Raw genomic sequence first — 22218 nt, forward strand, 5'->3', positions numbered from 1 at the left:
CCTCACTGTTTACCCCTTTCTCCAGATCATTTATGAATAAATTGAATAGGATTGGTCCTAGGACTGACCCTTGGGGAACACCACTAGTTACCCCTCTCCATTCTGAGAATTTACCATTAATTCCTACCCTTTGTTCCCAGTCATACATTTTAACGTTTTTAGAAGAGCTCTTTCTATAAGTCTATAATATATAATTAAACTATTGTTGTATGTAAAGTAAATAAGGTTTTATAATGTTTAAGCGGCTTCGTTTAAAATTAAATTAAAATGCAGAGCCCCCCAGACCGGTGGCCAGGACTCGGGCAGTGTGAGTGCCACTGAAAACCAGCTCACGTGCTGCCTTCGGCACACGTGCCATAGGTTGCCTACCCCTGATATAGACATTGCTGCTTAGTTAATGTAAAAGCTGCTGCCACAGAGTCAAGTCTTCCAATTTTATGTTATTTTAGGGGCATACGCAATTATTTTTCTAAGGACTGTGGGTCAGTTCTTAGTGTAATGGGACTAGACAGCTGTTCCTGGTGTAACGTTAGAAAACAAGAAATCTTTGAGGGTTGTGTGGGGTTTAAAGAGGAGTAGCCAAAGACGTGCTCAGAAATCCTCATGATAGGGACAATACAGGAATTGTACAAGTTACACCCAAATAGGGACTTCGCTCAAATTTCTGTGACCAGGAGAAAATTCATCTTTTATTACTAAAAAGTGACACAGAGTCCTGGGGCACCTTGTAGACTAACAGATGTATTGGAGCATGAGCTTTCGTGGGTGAATGCGTCTGACGAAGTGGGTATTCACCCACAGAAGCTCATGCTCCAATACGTCTATAAGATGCCCCAGGACTCTGTTTCACTTTTTACAGATCCAGACTAACACAGCTCCCCCTCTGATACTTTTATTACTAGAATCTGTGTATTAACAAGCTGTATGCAAACAGAATCAGAATTGTGTTTAAAAAATGTAAAATTGTGAGAGTTTGGAAATTCCCAGTGAAGATTGTGTGTGATGATCAATTCTCATCAGTTTATACATTTCATACCAGAACATTTGCTCTTATGTGTTTACTTGGCCAATAAAAATCCCTGCAGGCAAAGGCCACAGGGCAAGAGGGAGGAGGGCTAGCTCAGTGGTTTGAGCATTGGCCTGCTAAACCCAGGGTTGTGAGCTCAATGCTTGAGGGGGCCACTTAGGGATCTGGGGCAAAACCAGTACTTGGTCCTGCTAGTGAAGGCAGGGGGCTGGATTCGATGACCATTCAGGGTCCCTTCCAGCTTTCTGAGATAGGTGTATCTCCATACATTTATGTTATTCTCCCATTGGAGTGGGCACCAGGTAAGTGGGGGCAGAGTCCGGCCATCAGACTCTTCAACAGCTTTGTGTTCTCATGAACATAACCATTTTCCTGCTGCTGACACACAGTGTGTCTTTGTGTGTGTGTGTGTGTGTGTGTGTGTGTGTGTGTGTGTGTGTGTGTGACTAATGGACAGAGCTTTATGGGAAGTACATAGAATTGTAGGGTTGGAAGGGACCTCGAGAACTCAAGTCCAGTCCTCTGGGCTGAGGCAGGACCAAGATCATCCGTGACAGGCGTTTGTCCCACCTGTTCTTGGAACCCTCCAATCATGAGGATTCCACAATTTCCCTTGGGAGCCTATCCCAGAGCTTAACTACCCTTAGAGTTAGAAAGTTTTTCCTAATCCGAACCCGAATCTCCCTTGCTGCAGATGAAGCTGATTACTGCTTGTCCTGCCTTCAGTGGAGGTGGAGAACAATTCATCACTGTCCTCTTTATAACAGCCCTTCACCTATTTGAAGATTATCATTAGGTCCCCCCCTTCAGCCTTCTTTTCCCAAGATTAACCAGGCCCAGGTTTTTTAACCTTTCTCCATAGGTCAGATCAGGTTTTCTAAACCTTTCACCATCTTCGTTGCCCTGCTCTGGACTCTCTCCAGTTTGTCCACATCTTTCCTGAAGCCTGGCTCTCAGTGCTCCAGCTGAGGCCTCCTCAGTGCCGAGTAGAGCGGGACAGTCCCCTTCCGTGTCTGGATGCTTTGCTGGGGAGCTTGGAAAAAATACATTCAGGTTCCCTGTTTGTTTCAAGTGGACACCTTTCTAATGGCGTTAGGCGAGTCTGAGTTTAATAAATGTTATTTTAGTCACCTGTAGTTTTTGCCCTTTCACAGGTACCTCCAATACACTACAACTCCCAATAAACTGCTGTGCCCTCCATCCTGCTTGAGCCAAGGAGCTGTGCTCTCAGCTGCTGCTCCCTCAGGAGCAGGTCGGGGGACGTCTTGGTGTGGCAAGTGCTGGTCACATTGAATAGTTCTTTGCCAGGACAGAGATGTCAAAGAGAGGACAGAATAAATCAGTATCTCAGAGTCTCTTGAGCTTGAGAAGAGCTGAGCTACTGAGCAATAGGCACCCGCTTGGGGAGTTCTGTTAAGCAGTGACTTTACTCACCTTGCAAGAGGACGTCACTGAGGCCTATCTAAACGTGGCAGTTGTGCTGTTTTAACTAAACCGGGGTAGTGAGAGCAACACAACATACTGGGGAAGTCAGGTTGCCAACTCTGCAAAATTTAAAAACCGGACACTCCAGCAGGAGTTCGGGAATCTTCCCTGCCCTGCCTCTTCCCCTAAGACCCTGCCCATGCCCTACCCCACCCCGCCTTGTCTGAGGCCATGCCCCCTGCTCGTTCTTCTTCCTGCTTTCCCCCATCTGCTCTTCCCCTCTTTCCTACCAGGAGGGACTCACCTGTGGATCCAGGGCTGGGAGCTGCAGCCACCCAATGCAGGTAGGAGATGGCCCAGGCTGAGTAGGGGCTGGTGCAGGTGATGACCCAGCACCTCCCCCACATGCAATAAGCAGACTTTGGGAGTCCAGTCAGTTGGTCTGACTGGATGCTATCAGGTCCCCTTTTCGACCTGGCTATCCTATGTGGGCGTACAGTGTTTTCCCCTGCCCCTTTCTTTGTGGTTTCAGTCTTTGGATGGGTGCATTTAGGAGCAGAATGGAAAGACGAAGGGAGGGGGGTAATGAGAAGAGGGAGTTGGGGCAAACTGATCAGCCCACGGGGAAGACTGGAGTGAAAATGCAGGAAACACTCTGACACCCTCTGTGTTCTCATTCCCTGCTTGGACTGTTCTGCAGCTGCTCTGCTGACTTGAATCTCTGCCTGGCTCCTCTCTGCAGTTCTTTCTCTAAGGCCACATGGCTGGGGAGTCCTAGTGCCCCCTAATGGGGGGTTCCCTCAATCCAGAACTGTGCAGGGGTGCTGGTGAGGAAGGGGTACTCCTGGCTGGCCCCATTCTGCTCTCCCCTTCCCCCCAGTGCAGCAGTACCTGCTTCAAGTGCTTTGAAAGCTGCTGAAGTTGAGACTCCACAGAATCCCTTGTGTTACGGTCCCCATTCAGCATTAGTATTCCCCCTCTGTTATCTGAGAACTGCTCCTGGATTTAGAGCAGCAGCTCCATGCTTATGGCTATTTTAATCTCTGAAAACAAATTTACCCGCTTCCAGCAAAGAATTGACCTATTTCGTGCTTCCTCTCCCAGCAGTACTCACTGTCCTAGCACCAAGACCCAGCGGCTGGAGAAGGGAGGTTTAACCCTGTGCGGGAATCGTTATATTTATGCAGGAAAGGCCGAGCATGGTTGCTTGAACAGGAGCCTCTGCTTGTGGGCTGGGTGTTTCAGATGGCACTGGCTAGCTGGGAAGGAAGCAGCTACCTGGCAAGCCGGATGTGTTGTTGTAGTGCCTAGGAGACCTGAGTTTCTCTACAGATCCAGAGGCTGTTGGCTCTGAGAGTTGGCACTTGGCAGCTGAGGTGCAGATGTGGCTGAATGTCCTGCAGAGGCAATATCTGTCCCAGAGCCATTCACTGGAAATCAGTTCTAAGGATGACAACTAACAGTGTCTATTCCTTCTTTTCCCCACCTCAGAACATCCCCACCTTGGGAAGTGTCGCAATCACCATGGCACTGCACAACTGTGATGAGGTAGCAGTAGCTGGATTTGGCTATGACATGAATTCACCAAATGCACCACTACATTACTACGAGAGCATCAAGATGTCTGCCATAAAAGAGGTAAGGCGCCCGGGTGCTGGCTGAACCGCCTGAGTCCAGGACTGTGAAACTGGTGATAATGGATATTGCTTTTCCTGCAGAGGAGCATGAGCCAAGGGTGGCTGGGCTCCACGCCACTGCCAAGCACACGACAGCCGGATGTTTGCACTTACACTTCCAGGGACACTCTCAAGCATAATGTATGTTACAAATGGGTACAGGCTGCTTGGGAAAGTCCTCTGGCAGACATAGGGGTGTGATTCCTTCCCCTTCGCAGAGCTAGTGGTGGAGGCCAAAGTAAAGGATGGAAAAGTTACAGATAAATGTAAACTAGAATGGGCTAAATCCTGCACTGGTGCTGGGGAGATGTTCTCGATGGGGGCTGGTAGGATTTTTCCATCTATTTTATTACTCTAACCAATATGCTTTTTGTCATGTGATCCTCTCCTCTCCGCCCCTGCTGAGAAATGTGGAGGAGAGGACTTTGCTGATGCATGTTGTCTTCCTGCTGGCTGTGAAGCCGCAAACTAATATATACACACGTCCTTCCACCTATACAGAAGTATTTGACGAGGCCAGATCTGAACTAAAAACTTTTACTGAGACAGTAATCTTGGGCAGGGGTGTGACTTTTGCAACATTTCTATACTGATAAAATCCCTGGTGTAGACACAGTTATACTGGCATAAAAATGATGTTGCTGGTTGTCATGGAGTCCCTGGAAAATGCTCTGGAACTGCTCCCCACAAAGCCAGGCAGGACTTTGGGGAGCCTCCTCTCCCTTGGAGCAGACTTGTTCAGGGCAAGAAGCTCACACGTCTTCACCTCCTGGGTCTCTCCTTGGAGCATTCAGCATATGCCCCTCCGTGCGCTTCCGACAGCGAGTCCGCCCAGGCGGGGTCCTGGGAAAGCCAGAGGGTCCTGCACTCCCCCCCGCCACACACACTTTGCAGTCAGATGTGACTCTCAGCCAGCCACTAAAACAGAGGTTTATTTAAACGACAGGAACACAGTCCAAGACAGGTCTTGCCGGTACAGACAACAGGACCCCCTTTAGTTAGGTCCATCTGGGACCCCCAGGGAGGCCACAGCCCCGTTGGGAAGTGCCCCTCTCCATTTCCCAGCCAGCTCCAAAACTGAAAACTGCCCCCAGCCTCTCACTCAGCCTTCCCCTGGCTCCTCCCCCAGCCTTTGTCCAGTGTCCCAGGCAGAGGTGTTAACTGGCCTCCAACCCCCTCCTGGGTTCTCAGGTTACAGGCTCAGGTATGCTCCGTTCCCCAAGGCAGGCCGTCCCAGCACAACTCCTCTGCAACCTTCCCACGTCAGTACTCTCCACTCAGCATTCACATCTCACAGCAAGAACATTCCCACTTCATCACATTGGTGTAGCCTACTTCAGTCAGGGAACTGGTGTAAGTTACACGGGTGAAAGCGCCTTTTTGCCACTTAGAGCTGTGTCTGCACAGGAGGGGTTTGCTGATATAGCTAAACTTTCCTAGTGTAGACCTGGCTTCGGCCTTTTTAAAGGTATCTCCTGTGGTTTGCCAACTCTCGGGCATGGTGAGGGGACAGGGGCCTGGCAAAGGGAAGGATGGCTCAGTGCTAAGCTGGGACTTGGGAGAGCTGGGTTCAGTTCCTAGCTCCTGATACAGATGTTCATGTATGAAGACACGTTGGATAAATCACTCAGTCCCTCCGTGCCTCAGTTTCCCTATGTAGCCACTGAATAAGGGATCTTCCTTTCCTCACAGGGGCATTGTGAAGAGAAATATCTTGGGGTGCAAGATCCTCTGGTGATGGAGGCCAGCTAGGTAACCTGTGATAGGTAAATAGTGGGCTGTGGCAACTCTCCTTCTTGTTCAACCCCTGAGCCCATTCACTGGCAGGGCTTCTGTTGCCACATGTGGAAATGACCCTCAGATCTACCCCACACGTGTGGCCATGTGCAATGTTCCGCTCTTTCCTACAGCTCTTCCAGGTTGTCCAGCCATCATAGCTAAACCAGAGCTTCCACCGTTCTGAGCTCCTCGCCCCACGCCACAGGCTTCCCATCCTCTACATCCGTTCCAGACACCTGGTCCTCGCTTCCAGGGCTCCTCCCTGCCAGCCACGCTCCTCTTCCGGTTCTGTATTCTGTCTACTTCCCCCTGAACAATCTCCTGCCCCATCCATGCTGCCCAAGAGTCCTCCCTGGCGCTGCATGCCATACAGCCCCCCTCTCCTCTGTCAGATTCTCCACCACCCCGCTGAGTCCCCTAAATGAAGAGCTGCCTGGGAACGGGCCCACTGGGATTGTCTCACCCAGGCAGCCCCAGAACTCTGCTCTGTATGTTCCTGCCTCATGCTGAGCCCCGTGCTTTTGTCTCCCCACAGTGCCTTGCCACGATCACTTTACAATAGAAACTCTTCAGGGCAGGACCCGTGTTCTTACTTGAGCTGTGAAGTGCCCAGCATAGCTCTGACCCTACATCCAACTGCGATCTAATGCCACAGCCCACAGCGCTGTGCAGCTGCTGCGGAGCCACCGGGGTGCTCAGCTGTTCCTCATAGACAAGGATTGTTTCCTGGCCACGGCCAGTTAGCTCAGCTCAGTGCTCCTGCAGCAGAATCATTGCTGAGCCCTGCCTCTGTCAGGCGAGCACACGCACAGCTGCATTCACACAGGGCAGGCTGCACTGGAGAACGGGGACGGTGCATCCCAGGCCTCAGCAAGCCACCATGGGCATTGCTGCCTCCATTGCTCTGGTACAAAACGGCCGAAGAGAGATGCTCAGCTCTCTGCTCTTGCATGTTCTCCATACGCTGCTGTTACACGTCACAGGAATTTAATTCAGGTGTGTAGGGGACTCCCGCTGGTGAAGTCCTGGTGAGTCACAGAACGTGGCAGTAGAGCAGAGCTCTCTCCAGGGAGGGTTGCAAGAAGCTGCACTCTGTAGAATGGAATGAGCCCAGGCTTTGCTGTGTCACCATTAGCATACTCTGTGATGCAACTGCACTAATGTGGAGAGTCCTCTCCAGCACCCTGTCATGAAAACATCGTCTTCTGCTGGAGTGACACATTTGTAACAGCTGCTAGCAAGGAAAGTTTTGTCTCTTTGTGCATTTGACAGCACTTTGTGCAGAATCTGTTTAGCTGTTTTGTTCAGTTGCCCTTCCTGTCTCCCATTTAATGACATCACTCTCTTGCCGTGTCCTGCCCTGGGCATGGGGAGAGCTCAGTGGGGAGCCCTGCCCTGGGGTATTTAATCTCTCACTGACAGAAGCTAGCCCAATAAAAGACCCTCGCCCACCTCCTCTCTCTGAGTTTGATTCTGGCAGCCTGGTAAAGACGTGCACAGATTCCAAGGCCAGAAGGAACCACTGTGATCATTTAATCTGACCTCCTGTATAACACAGGCCAGAGACCTGCCCCACAGTCTTTCCTAGGGCAGAACTTTAGAAAAACGTGCAGTCTTGATTTAAACATTGCCAGTGAGTCACCATGACCTTGGTACATTGTTCCAGTGGTTAATTTCCCTCCCTGTTAAAAATGTATGCCTTATTTCCAGTCTGAATTCACGTAGCTTTAACTTCCAGCCATTGGGTTGTGTTTTACCTTCCTCTGCTAGCCTGGAGAGCCCATTGTCAAATATTTGTTCTCCATGCAGGTACTTAAAGACGGTAATCAAGTTACCCCTTAACCATCTCTTAGTTTAGCTACATAGATTGAGCTCCTTGACTCTGTCATTGTAAGGCAGGTTTTCTAACCCTTTAATCATTCTCATGGCTCTTCTTTGAGTCCTCTCCAATTTACCTTCATCCTCCCTGAATTGTGGGCACAGGATTCCAGCAGCAGTCGCACCAATGCCAAACACAGAGGTAAAATATCATCTTATCTCCTATTTGAGATTCTCCCATTTATGGATCCCAGGATCACATTAGCTCTTTTGGCCACAGCATTGCACTGGGAGCTCAGGTTCAACTGATTATCCACCATGACCCCCAAATATTTTTCAGAGTCACTGCTTCCCAGGATGAGTCCCCCATCCTGTAAGTGTGGCTGACATTCTCTGTTCCTAGATGTATATGCTTATATATAAGTGTGATGTTATGAGTGTAATATAATATCTCATTGAAAGGTGACAGGGCCAGAAAGAGTTAATTAACTCACCTCACCGACTGACCTGACCCATGGGTGAACCTTAAGAACTGGTTTGAAAGCTATGTAAATGAACAGAGCTTTGAAATGCAAGTCTGCATTGTTAGGGGTATCGAGGGGAGGATGGTATGCTCCGGTCTTGAGATGTAATGCAGATAAGCAAGTCTTGTCTATTGCTAGAGCTTTAATTCAAAGATCAAAAAGGAATATTAGCATTTAAGATGACTTGAGTGAAATAGTATTAGCGTCTGTGTGTTTCTCTGAAGGTTGGGGTAACCTGTATCTGAACTGTTTAATGGATAATTACCCTGTGCTAATTGCCAGAGATGTTTGTGGGAGAAGGAGTTAAACCGAGTTGTTTCTGAGGCCGAAAGGCTGCTGGAAATGTATAAGACCCTAGACACGATCCTTCTCATCCAGATTGCTTTGGGTTTCAAGAGGGGAAACCTTAAGCCACAGGATTGAGATCCCAGTCAGTGACCGGATCACCTGGAATATGGACATGGACTATAACCTATGGACTATTTCTAAAAGGACTTTTGGCAACTACAAGCTCACCTCTACTATGTATCTGAACCTCAAGAATTGAATTCAAGTCTGTATGTGTATTGATCTTTTAACCAACACTCACTCTCTTTTCTTTTCTAATAAATTTTAGCTTAGTCAGTAAGAATTGGCTATAAGCGTGTATTGTGGGTAAGATCTAAGTTATAATTGAACCTGGGTATGTGGCTGATGCTTTGGGATTGGAAGAACCTTTTCTTTTATATGATGAAGTAAGATTTTCAGGAATCATCATCATATCTGACAGATGTGTCTGGATGGAGGCCTGAGGCTGGGCACTTTAAGGGAACTGCGTGGTTTAAACTTTTAAGTAACCAGTGAGATACTTTAAAAGCTGTTTTGTGCTGGTTGGTAAATCTAAGTATTGGAATAACCACCTGCGTCTGAGGTTTGTCTGCCCTGTTTTGTTTGCAGTTCACCCTGATTGAGTGACCTCAGCTGACTCCCACAGGCAGCACCGTCACAATAAGCCACATTAAAATGCATAGTTTCTTTGTGATCAGCTTACCAAGCACTCCAGATCACGCTGTATCAGTGACTTGTCCTCTTCGTTATTTCCCACTCCCTCAATTTCTGTGTCATCTGAAAACTTTAACAAGGCTGATTTTATGTTTTCTTCCAGGTCATTGATAAAAATATTAAATACAAAGGGACAAGAACGAAGGGAGGGTTACATGGAGACCTATCAGTCAGCCAGCTTTTAATCCATTTAATGTGTGCCATGGTAATTTTATATCCTTCTAGGTTTTTAATCAAAATGTTGTGCAGTGCTCAGTGAAGCTCCTTGCAGAAGTCTATAATATCAACACTCTTACTTTTATCAACCAAACTTGTAATCTTATTAAAAAAATATCAAGTTGGTTTGACAGGATCTGTTTTCCATTAACCCATGTGTTTGACATTCATTATAGTACCCTCTCTAATAGAGCCCGGTGGCCTATTGAGTAGCGCATCCAATATCGTGCCTCAGAGAGAGGGCCTTTCAGTTCCGTTCATCACCCAAGGACGGGTTTAGCTTCACCTTGGGTTTGCAGTGTCCTTGCCCTCTTCGTATCGGAGGTGAGTGAGACTGGAATGTGGCTTGTGCCCCTCCTGCAGCCGGGACAGTTGGAAGGGGAGCCTGGGCCGCTCCACTCCACCAGGGTCCGTTCCAGCTCCCTGGAGTGCCCTCAGAGTTACGCTCCCCGGGTCACTTCCTACCGCCTACCCCTCCCCCAGCTCCAAGTCCAATACAAGATAACAAAAGAAAAGACAAGTAAACCTTCTGCCTTTCCCGGGCTCAGTGTGCAGTCCTGTTCCCCACAGCGAGTTTTCTTCCGCGCCCTTGTCCAGGAGTTCCTCCCCACCCTCCCACTTCCAGGGCTGCCCAGAGGATTCAGGGGACCTGGGGCAGGGCCGGGTCTTCAGTGGCAATTCAGCGGTGGGTCCCTCTCGAAGGGAAGGACCCGCCACTGATCGCAACCCACCCCCCACCAGCCCCCGCTTGCGGCGCTGTGCTCCAAGGCTGCGGCGAGTGCTTCACTGCACTGAAGGACCTGCCGCCAAAGACCCAGAGCGAGTGAAGGCCTGCTGCAGAAGTGCCGCGGAAAACCTGGAGCGGCTCAAGGGGCCCCTGCGAGACCCAGGGCCTGGGGCAAGATGCCCCACTTGCCTCCCACTCTGGGCAGCCCTGCCCACTTCTGAATGGAGTTGCTCCCTTTTAAGCTTCCTCTCCAGCTGGAGCATGCTTTGCAGGCCTGGAGGGGCAGGGCTATCATGGCTCTGTGTTATCTGTTAACCCCTTCGGGCCCAGTGTGGGTTTTGTACACCTCATCACACTCTCCTTTAATTCTTTACTAGCAGTCTCTGTATCAACTGCTCCATTATCTTGCCCAGGATCAGTGTCAGACTGACGGGCCTCTAATTACCCAGGTCATCCCATTTTTAAATATCAGCACAACATTAGCTTTCTTCCAGTCTTCTGGAATTTCCCTGGTGTCCCAAGATTTTTTTTGAAAATCAGCATTAGCAGTCCAGTGAGCTCCTCCACCATCTCTTTTAAAACTCTTGGATGCAAGTTATCCACACGAGCTGATTTTAAAATGTCTAACTTTACTAGGTTCTATTTAACATACTCCTGAGATACTAGTGGAATTGAAAGTATGTTCTTATCATCATACTACATGACTACATCATTTGTTCTTTTCCCAAACACAGAACAGAGGAATGTATTGAACACTTCTGCCACTTCTGCATTATTGATGATTCTATCATTTACATCTATTATGGACCAATACCATTGTTATGATTCTTTTTGTTCCTAATATATTTTTAAAACTCTTTCTCATTGTCCTTAATGCTGCTGTCCATAGATTTCTCCTTGTTTTCCTTTGCTTCCCTTATCAATTGTCTACAGTTCTAGCTTCTGAAGTATATTCATTACTATTAACTTCCCCTTACTTTCATTTGTTACATGGTGTGTTACAGTTCAAACCCACCTTCTTTCCATAACAGGCCTGATGGGTTCAGTCTTTGGTTGGGAGCATGGCACCTCAGATTTACACTCCTCTGCTCGCTGAAAAGCTATCTGTCACTTTGTCCAGGGTGTTCTGTACAAAGGTAAGGGAGAGTTGGAAACTCCCGACATAAGAATGGCCATACCAGGTCAGACCAGTGGTCCTTCTATCCCAGTATCCTGTCTTCTGACAGTGGCCAATACCAGATGATTCAAATGGAATTAACAGAACAGAGCAATCATCAAATGATCCATCCTCTGGCAGTGAGAGGCTTAGGGACACCCTGAGCATGGAGTTGCATCTCTGAATGTCTTGGCTAATAGCTATTGATGGACCTTATCTAATTCTCTGTTGAATCCAGTTATAGTTTTGGCCTTCAAAGCATCCCTTGTCAAAGAGTACCACAGGTTGGCTGTGCATTGTGTGAAGAAGTACTTTGTTTTAGGGCTGTCGATTAATTGCAGTTAACTAATGCGATTAACTCAAAAAAATTAATCACGATTAAAAAATTCAACTGCGATTAAGCGCAGTTTTAATTGCACTGTTAAACAATAGCATACCAATTTAAATTTATTAAATATTCAGGATGTTTTTCTACATTTTCATATGTATTGTATTCTGTGTTGTAACTGAAATCAAAGTGTATATTTTTATTACAAATATTTGCACTGTAAAAATTATAAACAAAAGAGAGAGTATTTTTCAGTTCACCTCAAACAAGTGCTGTAGTGCGATCTCTTTGCTGTGAAAGTGCAATTTATAAATGTACATTTTGTTTTGTTACATAACTGCACTCAAAAACAAAACAATGTAAAACAAGTCCACTCAGTCCTACTTCTTGTTCAGCCAATCACTAAGACAAACAAGTTAGTTTACACTTACTGAAGATAATGCTGTCCGCTTCTTATTTACAGTGTCACCTGAAAGTGAGAACAGGCGTTTGCATGGCACTTTTGTAGATGGCATTGCAAGGTATTTACATGCCAGATATGCTAAACATTCATATTCTCCTCATGCTTCAGCCACCATTCCAGAGGACATGCTTCCATGCTGATGATGCTTGTTAAAAAAATAATATGTTAATTAAATTTGTGACTGAACTCCTTGGGGGAGAATTGTATGTCCCCTGATCTGTTTCACCCGCATTCTGCCCTATGTTTCATGTTACAGCAGTCTCAGATGATGACCCAGCACATGCTGTTCATTTTAAGAACACTTTCACTGCAGAATTGAAAAAAGCAAAGAAGGGACCAATGTGAGATTTCTAAGGATAGTGTGACAAAGTTCCTCCTCTACCTTGGTGGGTCCTGTGCTTATTGGCAGATTTGCTCACCTCAGTGATCTTCCCCACAGTCTGGGTCAGCTCCCCCTGTGTCTGATCAGGAGTTGGGAGGTTTGGGGGGAACCCGGGCCCACCCTCTACTCCGGGTTCCAGCCCAGGGCCCTGTGGATTGCAGCTGTCTATAGCGCCTCCTGTAATAGCTGCATGACAGCTACAACTCCCTGGGCTACTTCCCCATGGCCTCCTCCAAACACCTTCTTTATCCTCACCACAGGATCTCCTCCGTTGTCTGATAAGTTGTACTCCTTAGTCCTCCAGCAGCACCCTCTCACTCTCAGCTCTTCTGTGCCTTTTGCTCTTCAGGCTACATCTTCCACTACCCGCCGTTATCGGGCCGTAGAATCGATCTGTCGGGGATCGATTATTGCATCTCATCTAGACGCGAATATATCGGATCCCGAGCGCACGCTTATATCGATTTCCGGAACTCCACCAAGCGAGCGGGTGCCGGATCGACAGGAGGGCCGCGGACATCGATACCGTGCTCGTGGGACGGTGAGTAATTCGATCTTAGATACTTCGACTTCAGCTACGTTTTCACGTAGCTGAAGTTGCGTATTAAGATCAATTTTCCCCTGTGTGTAGACCAGCCCTCAGCTCTTCACACGCATTCTCCTCCTCTGGCTCTCCCCTGCCTACTGGAGTGAGCTCTTTTTAACCCAGGTGCCCTGATTAGCCTGCCTGATAGGCTACAGGGTGTTCTAATCAGCCTGTCTGCCTTAATTGGTCTAGCAGGTTCCTGATTACTCTAGTGCAGCCCTGCTCTGGTCACTCAGGAACAGAAAACTACTCATCCAGTGACCAATATATTTGCCCTCTACCAGACTCTATACCCCACTGGTCTGGGTTCTGTCACAATTAGATACAGCACTTGATCCAGGGTTTAAATCTGAAGTGCCTCCAAAATTGAGATGGACAAGGTTGTGGAGCATCCTTTCATGAAGTCTTTAAAAGGAGCAGCACTCTGATTGGGGGAAACCTCATCGAACCCACTCACTCAATAAAGAAATCATCTTGTACTGGTGGCATCTGACTCAGATACAAAAATGGTGGTTTCGCACGCTTTTGATTACTCATTGACAGAACCCATATCAGCATAGCATGCTTGTCCTCTGGAATGGTGATTGAGGAGCATTAAGGGAAATATCAATCCTTTAGTGCATCTGGCAATAAATATCTTGCGTACTCGCGGAGCAGTGCCACGCCAAACTCCTGTTTCTCACTTTATAGGTGACATTTGTAAAACAAGGACATTGGACAGCAATGTCTCCTGCATTTGTAACCAAAACTTCTTTGGTTGCTAGCAATTGGCTTACAAGCAGTAGGACTGAGTGGATTACAGGCTCTAAAATTTTACATTGTTTTATTTTTAATGCCGTTTTTACACAGTTCTAGATTTTGTGAGTTCAACTTTAATGATAAAGAGATTGCACTACAGTACTTGTATTGTGAGAATTTTAAAAATACTATTTCTGTTGTTTTTTACATGCAAATACTTATAATCAAAAATAAATAGAAAGTGAGCACTGTACACTTTATATTTAATGCCACAGCACAACTGGTTGTTCAAGCTCTGTGACTTTATCCTCATGCACAATATTCAGATTGGTGACAATATCTACCTCCAGACCAGTGCAAACCGCATGGCACACCGCGTAGCCCCACAATATGCCAACACTTTTTATGGCTGACGCTGGAACAACGCTTCCTAGCTTCATCCACCCATGCACCCTTCTCTAACCTACGGTGCATTTGATGACATCTTCATCATCTGCGACCCATGGGAAGGAGACTCTGGAAGAATCCACCCATGTTTCCACAGCTTCCACCCCAAACCATCCAAACTCACCCCCTGAAAAAACCCAAACCCTACATGGAGAAGTCCACTTCCTAGGCCACCACGTTGCAAATAAGTGGATGGTCCACATTAACACCACCCTATACCAAAAACCCACCGACAGCTATTGCCTACCTTCATGCCTCCAGCTCCATCCCGGACACCCACACGATCCATCGTCTGCAGCCAAGCACTGAGCGTACAACCGCATCTGCTCCAAACCCCTCAGACAGAGACCAACTCCTACAAATCTGCCACCAAGCATCTCAAAACTACAATACCCACACAAGGAAAAGGAAAACAGATCAACAGAGCCAGGACATGTACCCAGAAGCCTCCTGGTGCAAACAAGCCCAAGAAGAACCACAGAAGAGCCCACTGACCATCACCTACAGTCTAAAACCTCTCCAATGCATCATCAGTGATTTACAACCCATCCTGGACAATGATCCCTTGCTTCACAGGCTTGGGTGGCAGGCAGTCCTCCCACAGACACCGACACCTTAGTTTCTCACCAGCAGCCACGTACCACACCATAGTAACTCTACTAGGAACCAGTCCATGCAACAAACCTCGATGCAACTCTGCCACATATCTACAGACCAGCGACACCATCACAGGACTTAACCAGTCAGCTCAACATCACTGGTTCATCTCACCTGCACGTCCCACCAATGTAAATATACGCCATCATATGCCAGCAAAGCCCTCTGCTATGTACATCGGCCAAATGGACAGTCTGTACGGAAAGGATAAATGGGCCACAAATCAGACATTAGGAATGGCAGTATACAAAAACCTGTAGGGAGAACCACTTCAACCTCCCTGGCTACGCAATAGCAGATTTAAAGGTGGCCATCCTGCAGCAAGAAAACTTCAGGACCAGACTTCAAAAAGAAACTGCTGAGCTTCAGTTCATCTGCAAATTTGACACCATCAGCTCAGGATTAAACAAAGACTGTGAATGGCTTGTCAACTACAAAACCAGTTCTTCACGTGCTTGCTCATATCGATTCCAGTTAGGTGTGCCCGCTCTGAGTGCACATTCGTCGGAAGATTTTTATCCTAGCAACACTTGGTGGGTTGGCTGGGTCGCCCCCTGGAGTGGTGCCGTTATGGCGCTGGATATATACCCCTGCCGACCCAACGGCCCTTCCGTTCCTTCTTACCGCCCGTGACGGTCGTTGGAACAGTGGAGCGCGGCTTTGCTGATCTCCACATCCCTAGCTACTCGTAGTTCTTTGCTGTTTACTGTGTGTATAGTTAGAGTTCTTGTAGTTGTTGTCTTTATAGTTAGTGTATATCGTTTAAGGGGGGATCGGGGATTAGCCCCTTTCCTCCACCCCAATGTGGGCCCAGGCCCAAGGCACCGGGATTCAAACCGTGCTTGGCGTGCCAAAAGCTAATGCCAATAGGGGATCCCCATGACTCCTGCCTCAAGTGCCTAGGGGAATCCCACTTTGCTGATAAGTGCCACATCTGCAAGTCGTTTAAACCAAGAACGAAGAAGGATTGAGACTTTCGATTGAAACAGCTCCTCATGGAGTCGGCACTTAGTCCTGCAGTGTCGATTCCGAGCGCCCAACAGACTGCTTCTGTAAGGAGCACCCCTCCGGCCCCAGACCGCTCCAGTACAGAGGAGGAGTCCCGGCACCGACCCTTGCCGGCACCAACATCTGCTAGGCACCGCTCCTTGTCCCCGAGACCCAGGAAGCAAAATAGTGCTTCAACTTCTGCTCCACGGAAGGAGCGCTCTTCCAAGATGGTTCGTCCGGCACCATCATCTGCCACAGCACCGTCGACTGTGGCACCACAGATTGCAGCTCCGCCAAGCGCGGTACCATCGATTCCGATCCCATAAGGGCCATTGAGTCCGGTGCTCATGCTGTGATTGAGCTTGCCTTCCCTTCTACGCTGGAGACCTTCTCCACGGCAAGGGAGCTCATCGCAATGACGGAGTCAACGCGGCCTTAACTCCCGGCAGCACCGGTGCGGGTCATACATTCCATCGGCAAGCTGGCCCTGGTAAGGCCACCTTCCGTTGGTCCACCAGAGAGACGTCATTCAAGATTATGGTCTCACAGATGCTCTCGATGGCGCTGTTCCTGCTCCCGGCACCACTCGCTGTCCTGGCACTGCTCTCCATCGCGGTACCGGTCGCTCTCGCAGCACCTTTCAACATCTCATTCACCAGACAGATACTCCTGGTACCGATCTGACTCATGGCACCGATCTCGGCACTGTGTATCCCGAAGTCACTCCAGACGAAGGGACTCAAGATCTCGGTCGACCTCCCAGCACCAGTACGGTAGAAGGTCTCGGTCTCCCTCGCGGTACCGTTATAGCTCTCGGTACCGCTCCCCAGTACCGCCCCAGGCTCGAGCGTCGAGAACAGTGGCACCCTCCCAGGGTCTGTCGGCACTGCCATGGCCTTCGAGACACACATCGGTCTCATCACAGGCTAGTAGTGCATCCTATCCTCAGGAGCGCGACTCTGACGTCCCCAGCCACATATTCCCAGAGAGACAGAGCCACGAGCAAGGGCCTCATCGCTGATCCTTCTGGACATCGTGGACATACCACCAAGCCCAAGGTGCACCATCAGTGGCTCAACGGTTGGCCCGTCAGAACACTGGGTACCAGAGGCGACAGTAAGCTGCCCCCCGCTACGGGCATGGATGAGGCTCCATTACCATCTGCAGTCACTGAGGTTCCACCTGATGCAGATGATGCCCCTCAAGTACAGGAGCCACCACAGGACCCTTTGGTCCCGGGCCTCTCCTCCTCCTCCTCCTCGCCTGATGAGGCGGTGGCGGGGACATCCTCCTCAGGCCCTCCACCAATTGATCTCAGGGCCCATCAAGACCTTTTGAGGCGAGTGGCTCAGAATATGAACTTGCAGGTGGAGGAGGTCCCTGAAATAGAGGACCCATTCATGGACATCCTATCGGCTGATGCACCTACTAGAGTCGCTCTTCCATTCATCCACATCATACAGGCTAATGCGGACACCATTTGGCAATCCCCAGCTTCAATTCCACCTACAGCAAGGGGAGTAGAGCGGAAATATATGGTCCCCTCAAAGGAGTCTGAATATCTCTACACTCACCCACCTCCTTGCTCTCTAGTTGTCCAGTCAGTGAACAAAAGGGAGCGTCACGGTCAGAAAGCCCCGGCTGCTAAGTCAAAGGAGGCTAGGCGTATGGACCTCCTAGGCTGCAAAATATACTCGGCCAGGGGCCTCCAACTTAGGGTGGCAAACCAACAAGCCCTCCTAAGTAGGTATAACTTTAACACTTAGGTGTTCTTGGGGAAGTTTACGGAGCTCCTTCCCCAGGAATCCCGTCAAGAATTCACGGCCCTACTTGAGGAGGGTAAAAAGGTAGCAAGAACCTCCCTCCAGGACCCTCTGGATGCAGCGGACTCTGCAGCCAGAACTCTGGCGTCTGGAGTAACGATGAGGCATATCTCCTGGCTCCAGGTATCAGGCCTTCCCCCTGAATTGCAACAAACCATTCAGGATTTACCCTTCGAAGGCCAGGGCCTTTTCTCAGACAAGACTGACGCCAGGTTGCAAAGTCTGAAGGACAATCGCGTTATAATGCGCTCGCTGGGTATGTATACGCCAGTGACCCAACGTAGAACCTTTTGGCCCCAGCCACACCGTCCTTATGCCCAGCCTAGGCTGCGTCAGGATGCTACCAGAAGGCATGGCAGGGGGAATCGCCAGAGACAATCTAGCTCTCAAGGAGCTCAAAATCAGGTGCCCCCTAAACCACCAGCGGGGCCCAAGGAGAACTTTTGATGGGACGCCTGAGGACAGCCCACCAGTTACCCTACCGGATCCTTCTCCTCCCTTTTTCAACTACCTCTCCGAATTCCTCCCTGCCTGGTCCCAGCTAACTTCAGATCGTTGGGTCCTGCACACAGTGGAAGGGGGATACCACCTCCAGTTTGCTTCAACCCTGCCTTTTCACCCTCCCTACCCATCCCTCTTCAGGGACCCCTCTCACAAGCAATTCCTCTTACAAGAGGTCCAGTCGCTCCTAGCCATGGGAGCCATAGAGGAGGTGCCAGAGGACATGAGAGGCAAGGGGTTCTATTCCCACTACTTCTTAATCCCCAAGGCAAAGGGAGGTCTACGACCGATCCTAGACCTGCGAGAACTCAACAAATTCATGACAAAGCTGAAGTTCCGCATGGTATCCCTCGGGACCATTATCCCGTCCCTGGATCCGGGAGACTGGTATGCCACCCTCGATATGAAGGACGCATATTTCCACATCGCAGTCTATCCACCACAACACTTTCAGTTCACTGTACTTCTGTTTGGCCTTTCTACAGCTCCGCGTGTCTTCACAAAATGCATGGCTGTAGTCACCGCCTCCCTCTGGGGTCGTCGGGTACATGTCTACCCGTATCTCGACGATTGGCTCATTCAAGGGACTTCCCAGTTGCAAGTATCACAGCACCTGCACATCGTCACAGACCTTTTCGGGAGCCTAGGCCTCATGATCAACACAGAAAAGTCTACTCTGACACCCATGCAGAGAATAGACTTCATCGGAGCGGTTCTGGACTCCAGTCTGGCCAGAGTCTGCCTCCCGCAGTCGCGTTTTCAAGCAATGGCTTCAATAATCCAAAGTCTTCAAACCTTCGCGACAACGTCGGTGCGCACCTGCCTCAGCCTAGTAGGTCACATGGCCTCCTGCTCCTTCGTGACCAAGCACGCCAGGCTACGCCTCCGTCCCTTCCAAACCTGCTTGCTTCAATATACCAACCACACAGGCACAGCCTAGACTCGGTGCTCACTATCCCCAGGAAGGTTCTGGGCTCCCTAACCTGGTGGCTGAACCCCACTCTAGTCTGTGTAGGGATGCCATTCCACCCACCACAACCCTCGATGGCCCTGACTACTGACGCGTCATCTCTGGGTTGGGGTACCCACCTCGGGGGCCTTCGCACTCAAGGCCTCTGGTCGCCCCAAGAACTGGCCTTACACATCAATGTGGGGGAGCTGAGAGCGGTCTGTCTAGCATGCCAGGTGTTTCGAAACCATCTCCAAGGCCGTTGTGTGTCAATATTCATGGACAACACAACGGCCATGTTTTACATAAACAAGCGGGGCGGAGCACGCTCCTTCCTCCTTTGTCAAGAAGCCGTCCACCTCTGGAACTTTTGCATAGCCCACTCGATCGAATTGGTAGCGTCTTTTCTCCCAGGAGTCCAGAACACGCTGGCAGATCACCTCAGCAGATCCTTCCTGTCTCATGAGTGGTCGATTCGTCCAGACGTCATCCATTGTGTTTTCTGGAAGTGGGGATTTCCCCACATAGACCTCTTTGCCTCCCAAGAGAACAGGAAATGCCAGGTATTCTGCTCCTTCCGGGGACGCTCCCCGAGCTCCCTCTCAGATGCATTCCTGATCCCATGGAAGAGGCACCTACTTTATGCCTTCCTACCGTTTCTGCTCATACATAGAGTCCTATTCAAGCTCCGCAGGGACAGCGCCCACCTGATCCTGATTGCTCCAGCATGGCCGAGGCAGCACTGGTACATCATGTTCAACCTCTCAGTGGCAGACTCGATCCCCCTGCCACTCTGGCCAGACCTCATAACACAGGACTTCGGCAGGCTTCACCATCTGGACCTGCAGTCCCTTCATCTCACAGCATGGTTGCTGCATGGTTGAGCCAGTCTGAGTTGCATCGCTCTGCCTCGGTCCAACAGGTGCTCTTGGGTAGTAGGAAGCCTTCCACTAGGATGACACATCTCGCCAAGTGGAAGCGTTTCTCCTGCTGGTGCGCTCAGCATTACTTAGTCCCCAGACAGGTGTCTGTTCCTTATGGTCCTGGACTACCTCTGGTCCCTAAAAGAGCAGGGCCTAGCGGTCTCTTCCATAAAGGTGCATCTGGCAGCCATTTCTGCCTTCCACCCAGGGGAAAATGACCAATCAATCTTCTCTCACCCTGTACTTTCAAGGCTCCTCAAGGGATTGGAGCGTTTGTACCCTCAAGTCAGACACCCGACCCCTACCTGGGATCTAAACCTGGTGCTAGCCAAGCTTATGGGTGCTCGTTTCGAGCCACTGGCTACCTGCTCGCTGCTGTACCTTTCCTGGAAGACAGCCTTCCTCGTCGCTATTACTTCAGCAAGACGAGTATCTGAGCTGCGGGCTTTGACAGCGGACCCCCCCGCTCACGGTATTCCATAAGGACAAGGTACAGCTACAACCACACCCCTCTTTCCTCCCTAAGGTGGTGTCCACCTTTCATGTCAATCAAGACATCTTCCTCCCAGTCTTCTTCCCGAAGCCGCACCCATTGCATCGGGAACAACAGCTACGCACCCTGGACGTCCACAGGGCTCTCGCCTTTTATATCGAGAGAACCAAACCTTTCCGAAGGTCACCTCAGCTCTTTGTAGCTGTTGCAGACCGGATGAAAGGCCTACTGATCTCTTCCCAACGAATTTCATCTTGGGTAACATCCTGCATCCGCACATGCTATGAATTGATTGGCTCACATTCCGGTTAGCCATCTCACTGCCCATTCTGCTCGGGCGCAAGCCTCATCTGCTGCTTTCCTGGCCCATATCCCCATCCAGGCAATATGTCGCGCTGCTACCTGGTCTTCCATTCATACCTTTGCCTCACACTACGCATTGGTTCAGCAGTCCAGAGACGATGCAGCCTTTGGCTCAGCCGTTTTGCATTCCGCAACGTCTCACTCCGACCCCACCGCCTAGGTAAGGCTTGGGAATCACCTAATTGGAATCGATATGAGCAAGCACTTGAAGAAGAAAAGACGGTTACTCACCTTTGTAACTGTTGTTCTTCGAGATGTGTTGCTCATATCCATTCCAAACCCGCCCTCCTTCCCCTCTTTCGGAGTAGCCAGCAAGTAGGAACTGAAGGGCCATTGGATCGGCAGGGGTATATATCCGGCGCCATAACGGTGCCACTCCAGGGGGCGACCCAGCTGACACACCGAGTGTTACTAGGGTAAAAATCTTCCAACGATCGTGCACGGGGTGCGCGCACACCTAACTAGAATGAATATGAGCAACACATCTCGAAGAACAACAGTTACAAAGGTGAGTAACTATCTTTTTCTCCTCTCTTGGTGTTCACACCTCAACTGCTAGAAAAGGGCCTCATCCTCCCTGATTGAACTAACTTTGTTATCTCTAGACTGATTCTTGCCTGCATATTTATACCTGCCTCTGGAAATTGCCACTACATGCATCTGACGAAGTGGGTATTTGCCCACGAAAGCTCATGCTCCAATACATCTGATAGTCTATTAGGTGCCACAGGACTCTGTTGCTTTTTACTATACACTTTTTATTTTGTGTTGTAATTGAAATCAATATATTTGAAAATGTAGAAAACATCCAAAAATATTTAAACAAATAGTATTCTATTATTGTTTAACAGTGCGATTAATAGCAATTAATTTTTTTATCACTTGACAGCCCTACTTGGTTTTGTTTGAAACCTGCTGCCTGGTAATTTCATCACCAATCAAAGCATCATGAATCCCCATTTTATTCTGATTTCTTTCCAAGCTGGGGCTGTTGGTGAGAGTCCTGAAGGACCACGAGCTGCTCACATCTGATCTTTGTAGATAGGGTCCTGTTCTGTTTGGAGTGTGGTTATTCGATATGTGGCTGCCAGTCTAATCCTCACCTCACACACAGGTTCCTCATACATTTCAGTTCCTTGTTACAAGAAAAGGCATCTGCTCCCAACTGTCAATAATTGATACCCCA

At 49.2% G+C, this 22218-nt stretch overlaps 1 protein-coding gene across 6 annotated transcripts in view; it reads left to right on the forward strand.

Moving 5' to 3' along the window:
- ST3GAL3 (ST3 beta-galactoside alpha-2,3-sialyltransferase 3) overlaps nt 1-22218 on the forward strand; it is a 425585-nt gene that overhangs the window by 388045 nt on the left and 15322 nt on the right. For 5 of the 6 annotated variants that reach the window (XM_075067555.1, XM_075067557.1, XM_075067556.1 and 2 more), the window contains one exon: nt 3944-4090. The exons of the other annotated variant lie outside the window; for it this stretch is intronic. In XM_075067555.1, coding sequence (XP_074923656.1) covers nt 3944-4090 — 147 coding nt within the window. The remainder of the gene's footprint in view (nt 1-3943; nt 4091-22218) is intronic. 6 annotated transcript variants of the gene reach the window in all.

Source organism: Chelonoidis abingdonii, chromosome 7 (assembly GCF_003597395.2).
Source record: "Chelonoidis abingdonii isolate Lonesome George chromosome 7, CheloAbing_2.0, whole genome shotgun sequence".
Classification (NCBI taxonomy): Eukaryota; Metazoa; Chordata; order Testudines; family Testudinidae; genus Chelonoidis; species Chelonoidis abingdonii.